The sequence below is a fragment of the Papaver somniferum genome, chromosome 2 (assembly GCF_003573695.1).
Source record: "Papaver somniferum cultivar HN1 chromosome 2, ASM357369v1, whole genome shotgun sequence".
Taxonomy (NCBI): Eukaryota; Viridiplantae; Streptophyta; class Magnoliopsida; order Ranunculales; family Papaveraceae; genus Papaver; species Papaver somniferum.
The window spans coordinates 45,251,267-45,259,231 of record NC_039359.1 but is presented as its reverse complement, the minus strand read 5'-3'; the positions used below and the strand labels follow the sequence as shown (position 1 = coordinate 45,259,231).

The 7,965-nt window shown below is 35.6% G+C and overlaps 2 protein-coding genes across 4 annotated transcripts in view; both read right to left on the bottom strand.

The window, feature by feature from the left end:
- LOC113347518 (putative pumilio homolog 7, chloroplastic) overlaps positions 1-4,416 on the bottom strand; it is an 8,728-nt gene extending 4,312 nt beyond the window's left edge. The window contains exons 1-2 of one of the 2 annotated variants that reach the window (XM_026591192.1): positions 4,285-4,416; positions 79-2,707 (exon numbers count right to left, since the gene is read on the bottom strand). The gene's annotated coding sequence lies outside the window, so the exon portion shown is untranslated. The remainder of the gene's footprint in view (positions 1-78; positions 2,708-4,284) is intronic. The other variant, XM_026591193.1, reaches the window with a different exon arrangement.
- On the bottom strand, positions 4,205-7,551 carry LOC113347520. 2 transcript variants are annotated; one of them, XM_026591197.1, is made up of 6 exons: positions 7,245-7,551; positions 7,099-7,172; positions 6,234-6,342; positions 5,752-6,054; positions 4,842-5,037; positions 4,205-4,519 (listed from the first exon to the last, which is right to left on the bottom strand). In XM_026591197.1, exons 1-6 carry the CDS (start codon positions 7,368-7,370, stop codon positions 4,515-4,517), a joined length of 813 nt encoding a protein of 270 aa, XP_026446982.1. In that variant the 5' UTR covers positions 7,371-7,551; the 3' UTR covers positions 4,205-4,514. The 2 variants fall into 2 exon arrangements, with proteins under 2 accessions (XP_026446982.1, XP_026446981.1); XM_026591196.1 differs by lacking the exon at positions 4,205-4,519 and having other exon boundaries at positions 4,554-5,037.
- Positions 7,552-7,965: the final 414 nt, after the last annotated feature.

The following is a 7,965-nucleotide window of genomic DNA, read 5'->3' as shown; positions in this document are numbered from 1 at the left end:
CCATATCCAAAATCAAAACCCATTTTCAAAAAAAAAAAAAAAAATCATAAACAGAACAGAAAAACTTGAATTGATTACCTTTTGATCTTCTTAGAGACTCGAATTCGGAGTGGGTTTTCTTCTTTTTTGGATGAATTATGGAATTGTTGGTTGAAACATGCAAATGAAGAAATGGGATAATACTGTTAGATAGAAAGAACAAAGAACGAAAAGGTAATGCTACTGTATAAATGTGTACATCTCACATCACGCCATTAAAACCAGAAAAAACTCAGAAACAGAGACGTTTTAGTATACAGAGGAAAAAGAGAGAGAGGTGAATAGCACTCACTGCTTTACCTCTACTACTAGTAGAAAGAGAGAAACACACTCCTTTGCAAGTGATACTGATAAGATACTTCAAGGGCTACTAAAACAAATGTTATTAGGACCCAATGGGGGATTTGCACGTTAGCATTTCAATAGAGATTGAAGGAGATACTTGAGATCAACGGTAGAGAGATGAGTGGTCTTGATGTGATTGGCTTGTTTACCTTTTTGGGTGTTGAAAATTGTGACTTGATTGTTGGATGTTCAGCGCAAGAAAAGTAAGTGTAGAGTAATAATATAGGCTTGGAGACAGTGAATCGAATTTGTTTTTTTAAGGTTTCAGTGAAGTAATAAATTTTCTACTAATAAATTAATTTTTTTTTTGACCTTCTTTAAGTTTGTTTTAAACAGTGATTTTTCCATTTTTTTCGCCTTTACATTCTCCCCTTCCATGGGGAGATAACTAATTCAATAAAAAAGTTACCATAATTACTTAATTTTTAATTTTACTGCTGCCCATGTCAAAATCAGTTACAAAAGTTTCAAGCTGCCCTTGCCAAAATCAGTTTCAAGCAAGCGAGGGAAGCTTCATAGTAGCTGAAATGATCAGTGCCTGGGCGGCTGAATTCTGACTTGGTACGCATTAATTGAGACATTATCTGACTTGGATACGTATGTATATCAGTTGAGACAGTTTCACCTTGGAAAGCATCAAAATACTGTAAGTTTATGTATCTTTGTGATCATTGAGGAGAAATATTCCAATTTCTTTTTACTCTTATATTTGATTAGTGTAAGATGCAAAATTTTAGTGTAAATTTTTAGTGTCGCTAACTAGTTAACAAAAACTTAAGTGTCACCTCGATGGATTTACAGGCGCTCACTTGATTCGGAGAGTACCAGGGAAAAGAAAATGCCACCTAACTAATCAGCTAAGTTATACGGTTGCACCATCTAAAAATAAATTAGTTGACATGCCAAAAGAGTTTTACTTCCTAAATTTAGTTCAATTTAACAACTTTTAAATGCAGCCTCACCCACAAGTTATAGCTTCCAACTATCAACTAACTAAAATGATTATGGTAAATATTACTCCTATATGGTAGCAAACCTAGTCACTTATCACCACCGATTTTTAATTGTATTTTCATTTTTATCCAAACAAAAATTTGCTTCGTATGCAAGAAAAGTTTACCAATTTCACTTTTTTCCTTCTCTTTCAGCATTTGGATACGTATGGAAACTGAAAAAGAAGCAGAGGGGCTTAGATTAGACCGTGTCACCGCATGCGTAATTTAGCAAAACAGACAATGTCTGTTATGTATTCAGATTGCCTTCCACATAGCAACAGTTTTAGACCCAGTTGGAAAAATTCTTTCCAAATCTAGAAATCTAATTAAGAAGTGACACGTGGGTACAAAACAAATACGAGAAAAGAAGAAGCTGATTGACAGAATATGCCGCAAGTCACTCCGGCCGGAATACCAGTAGTTTTCAGTTTTCAGTTTTCACAGAATTATTAAGATCACGTGATTTCAGTATAGCATTCCTCTTCCTTGGGAAGTTTTTGATTTGGCTTTGATTTTTGATAAGGGGAAAGCCACCTTTACTTGGGGGAAAGCTGATCTCAGTCTAGTCTATTTGACTCCAGGTCAATATTGGGTGGAAAAAAGTACGAGCTTTCCCCTATCAAAAATTATGGTTGGAGAATACACACCCGTATAACCCTAATTTTCTATTGTTACGTATGATGATTAAACCCATTTATTGTTCCCGGGCGAATCATTAAAAACCCCTAGCAATCCAATTTTCTTTAAAGAATATTACTTTGATCTCGATGGTAAAGCAAGATGGGAGAAAACTATCACATCCGTAACGAATCTACATCACTGGCAATTGACGAATCAAACGAAGCAATAACATATCTTGGTAGTTCTTCAAGTATAATACAACTAGATGCAAATGTAGAAGAAAATCAATTGTTTGAGGTGAAAGACTTGTTTAAAAGTTCATTCCTTTTCCTATCCCCTCTTAATATGGTTCCTAATATGCTATGTTTACTGGTTTAATGTATACTTATCTTTAATGGAGAACGTAGACTTCCTAGTGGTGTTGATATGGATTTCAAATACTGGATGACTTTGTCGGAAGCTGGTTTTCTTATAGCCGAGACATTCACAACTGTCGATGTTATACACAGCAAGCATGGAAGCAACATTTTTATGCCAACCATGTTAAACCTTCCACTAGGACAAAGTGTAGGATCATCTTTATGGGTAATGTTGATCGATCACATTTCGTTAGTCTGCATATGGAACCCAATGCGCCAATCCCTCCATACCCATCATATGATTTTGCAGAGGAAGCGTTGACCGAGTGTGGACGTGAACGGTTAACCCTATACAAGAAGAGAATTACAGTTTATGAAGCAATCTCGAAATTAGGAAAGGCCAGTAGTGAAGATGAAAGCGTGGGAACGATTAACTTGGATGATTAACGCTATTTTGCAAGTGGTTAGAGCAGCTTACTTTGTGCAGCTATGGCCGGAAAGGTACGCATCAATTTATTTGTCAATTCTAATATATATTAATATAGTAGCATTATTGTTAATTAGGTGGCAAAGAGATAAGCATATGAGGTTGAGTGATGCTTCGTTTTTATCAGAATACAGTAGCAGTAGCGGCTAATGGGAAATCATATCAAATTTGCTACTATAGAATTTTTTTCTTTTTTTGATTTATTGTGCTAAGAGTTGTTGGCAGCACTCAATAAGAAACTTGTATCCACTTTTTAGCAATATATGCCACATGACTAGCTATACTAGTATCAAATGCCACATGATTTCATTTGCTACTGTAAACTCGTCTATATATATATCTCAAGTTACTGGATCGTTTCAATTAATGTGTTTCATTTAGCTTTATAACATAACACATCTCTCTTAAACTTACAAGGTTAGTTCTATCGATATGTTCTGTAGCTGAAACTGAAATCGAAAGAGGTGGTGACATGGGAGAGAAACTAATATGTTTTGAAGGGCCTTCGGTGTTTACGTTCAAAAAATTGTAGGTGCGACTGCAAAGATGATGGGAAGCAAGTACTTGTTGTGTACAAAGCTATGGTGGAGGAAGTTGAAGATGACAGATTTTAGAAGAAAATTGCTAAGAATCTAAAACAATTGGAAAATCGGCCATGTTCAAATGTTCATTCATTATTTGTCGAGAATTAGTATCGGTTTTCGAGAAATTATTTCTTTCATTTGTGAACTCCTTTGCACTTACGAATGAGTTCTTCATAATCAACTTGTTTATTTAAAACTAGAAATGAAGCATAACTATTTTGTTAATTAACTAATCATTTTTTACAATTGCTACTGTTGCTAAAGATTTAGCAGGTCATTTTACTGTATCACGAGCTTGAATCTTTTATCTTTGTGTTGTTTGGTTTAATCGTTATACGTGACAATAGAAAGCTACAGTTATATAGGTCCGTATTCTCCAACCGTAATTTTTGATAGGGGAAAGCTCGTACCTTTTTCCACCCAATATTGACCCGGAGTCAAATGGGCTAGACTGAGGTCAGCTTTCCCCTAGTAAAAATGACTTTTCCCCGATCAAAAATCTTAATTTTGGGCTTCTGCTAGCGTTACAAGTGTCAATAGAAGTCTCCTGGAAACAAGTGTTTTTAAAACTTCTTTGTACTAGTACAAAGGAGCTGGGTAGGCTATTAGCGTGCTAGCTATGTCTGTTTTGAGCAGTTTATGTTACGTTTTGTCTTCAAATCATGTGAATGGTTGGGTAGGGATGGACACAATTTCCGATTCCCACGAATCACATATTAGTAGGGACTCTTCTTGAATTTCGTTTGGGTCATGTTAAAATCAGAAGCTCAAACCTTCCCTATTAATGTGATTATTGAGTGATTTAGCCAAAACATTGCAATGGTTTAATTTACAAAGGCTAGTCAATCACGCACCTGCCAGTATTGGTTGGTTTATCAGGAGATACAGCCAATGGTTTTAGAGAAGTAACAAGAGGCCTGAGTTTGACATTTTCAATGTCAAAAAATGTACTGTTGTATCTGGTCAATATCGCGGGTTCTTCTTAATCCACGCCATACTCAGGGTCACTTGTGAGAGAGTAGCCAATCGAGCCCATAGTAACAAGTCAAATGAACCAAGCTAAAGCAGGAACTTTGAAGAGTTACTATTCTGCAGCAGGAAGAAAAGGCTTTCAGACCAGAACCCCAATAAAACTAATAACAAGTTAGCTTTAAAATAGCAATAGTTTTTCGTTCTGGTTTAGATGAACCCTAGACTCCATAATCAGCTGGATTATAGACTTTTACAATATAAAATGTAAATCAGAAATCCATCTGCATGGTCACAGCACCCTAAACTCACTAGATAATAAAGTTAACATGAGTAGAGAGTCCAAAGTTAATAAGCATTAATGTTTAAACTAGTGCAATACTGCTTTCACCACCTGGTGGTTTACGAACACCACCAAGGAAGTCTCTAGAAGTTGCTTTACCATCTGCAAAAATATTGCTGCCGCTCATTTCTCTCAGTTTTGCTGAGCTAAGAGGTTTCTCAGTTGATCCTGGAGGAACATCTCCCTTGAATATGTCATTTCCAGTCAGCTCTTGAAATTTCTGGTTATGTATCTTCTTTGCGGTTTTTACTGGAGTGTCCTCGCTAAACAAGATGTTACTTTGTCCCCCAGCAGGCTTCAAAATTTAAGAATGAAAGAAAAAGGTCAATATTTAAAATAATAGATTGATCAGAGTAGTTCATCTAATGTACAAGAATAAGGACAATTATTGCATCAAATGATCATGCCAGAAAATACAGTAATATTTGACAGGACTAATGCAAAAATAAATAAAAATGGATGCTAATGCCATGAGCACAAATTTGTTAAGGTGAGCTTTGTGTAGATGAATAAAACCCTAGAATGTGAGTAACTACATAAAACTTTTGAAACTGTGATTTTGTAAACTTACGTCGACGCATGACAAGAATTCCCCATCATCTATTTAGTAGGGGTTGTTTAAATTCTAAATATTCACCACCATACCACCTATCTTTGTTGATTGTGTCCTCATAAATCACTCTCCATCCACCCAACACGAGGTCAGCTGAAACGAACCTCAAACCTGGGGGAAATCTGTAGGATTGTCTAAAAATGCTGAACGCATAAAGAGGCTAAAAAATAATTTTCTATTTTATAATTTTTTTTTCAGAATCAGCCATCCAATGATCATAACCACCACTCAAACCCATCTAGAGAAATTAAAAGCCTAGCTGTCAGAAAAACCATTTGGTTGGTTCAGTTGGATTTGCTCAGTTTCAGTATCGATGTAGTTTGTGAGGTCAAGCTACTGTGAAGAAGACTTTAAAATATTATTCATCACCAAAACAAAATAAATAAAGTCACTTACATTGGAGACTTTTACAGATGTGCGTACATTTCTCGGTGCAGGTTCTCCCATGTCTTTGCTTTCATAGGTACGAGCTGCGGGAACTGGTCGAGCCACAATCTCGGGAGCAGGACCAAAGATGTCATTCCCACTAAGCTCTTTGCACTTTGCATCGGATAATTGCTTCTTCATCTTGTCTGCTTCAGTTTCCAGATTCCCACTTAGTTCTCGTTGCTTCGCCACTTCAGGAATAGAGACTGGCTTCTTGGGAGAAACACTTCCATCAGCACTAAATGAAATTTGGCTTATTCCAGTAACCGCTTGCTGAGATACAAAACAGAATAATGAGAATAGCCAGCATACTGCCTGCGTGATGAGTACTACTTAATTGTCCTCCATATACTCATCGTTAATCTAAATCAGAGCTAATGTGGAGCATTCACCCAAATGCGGTAGAGAGTTGGCAACATTACATTTACAGGTGTCATGATAATGATAAATACCTGATAAACACGTTTAGCACTACCAGCTTCTGATGCACCATTTTCACCATCACCAACAAAGATCCCACTTCCTGTCATCTCCTTCATTTTATATCCTGAACATGGCTTCCTGAAAAGAACAAAGATTGTTAAACAGATTATAGACCTAAATAGTATATGCTTCGGAGAATCAGATTCACATATAAAAGTAAGAAACCAAAATCATGAATTTCAGATAAACAGTGCTTGAATACACACTTCTGCTGACTGATTTTGGGCTCTAGTTTCAAGATCTCTTTCCATTTAATTAGCGCTCATGAGATCTCAAACGAGCACTTGCATTGCTTGCTAGAAATACAACTACAATCACATCAAATCTAACTGCAAACACATCTAGATTCTATCACACAACTCACATTATATTCCCACAAAAATCCAAATATGTATACATTTAATACTAGAATTATACAATCATCATTTTCACAGTATAGTTAAGGGTTTAGTAGAACCCTTAATCTTACTGTACAATTTTGCTTGTCTTCAATTCATATGATTTATATGCAGAATGCAGCACCCGTTCTAGCTTCCCCTTCATGTTACTGACCAATAATTACAGAAAAATCAAAAAACCTTACTCAACATCAATTAAATATCATTTACTCTTTAGATCTGCATGATCAGATCACTAAAATCTAAGCATAGATTGATCAAACAGTTAACATTTTTGCTACACCTTCATCATTCTCAACAGATCTAATATCTTAAAACCCAATGCAGTAATCACAAGCTCATACAAACAGATCAAAATTACCAACTCATTTCAAAATCTGATTATTTGTTTTTCTTAATCAAAAAGTCTGACTCAAATGAATCAGATCTTAATTACCTTTTCATCAAACTTTCAGCTTCTTCTTCGGTAACTTGACCTCCGAAAATTACTTTACCAATCCGATCAGAAGGCTACAAAAAAAATTCAAATTAAAATGTCGAATAATTAAAAAAAAATTAAGAAGAGATTAAAAAAAAATGAACCTGATGAGAACGTGAAGCAGAAGAATTTTCAGCAGAAAGTGAAGAATTTTGAGATGAATTTTCAGGCCATACAAGCAGATCTGATGTATTGGTGTGTGTTTTTCTTACTGGTGTGTTTCTCTCCATTAGTAACACCAACTCTCAAACAAACTGCAAACTGATTTCTTCACTCACTCACAGAAAGAATGGATTTTTTTTCTTCTGAAAATGTATATTTTTTGCTCACTGCAGTTCTTTACTTCCACAGTCTCTTAAGCTCAGGAAAATGATCGCCACGAAATACAATCTCAATGTGGTGGTTGTTGTTCGCTTTAGGATGACGGTGCTCTTTTTAAAACAAAATTCAAATCCGTTCCTGTCCTCTTTGTTTGTCCCCAACTTGAGTTTGAACTTGAAGGTTATTATTGGGGCGTCACATTCCATTAGAGGGGCTTCACTTGAATTCTTAGTGTCCAAAAAAGAGGTTATGAAATATCCTAACATATAAATAAAATGTCTAAATTACCTTGAACTAAAATAAAAATTTAAAAACCTAATGTTTTCTATTCTAATTCACAAAAAAACCTGCTCCTCTTCCTTCTCAGTAATTTCAATTCAATTCAACTTCAATTCACTTTATCGTTGCGATTACGTCTAGGTTCACCAACCGTAATTTCAGTTTTTGAAGAACTTACGTCCAGGTTTGGATGAATTCAAACCGTAGAATTAGCTTGCATGTTGG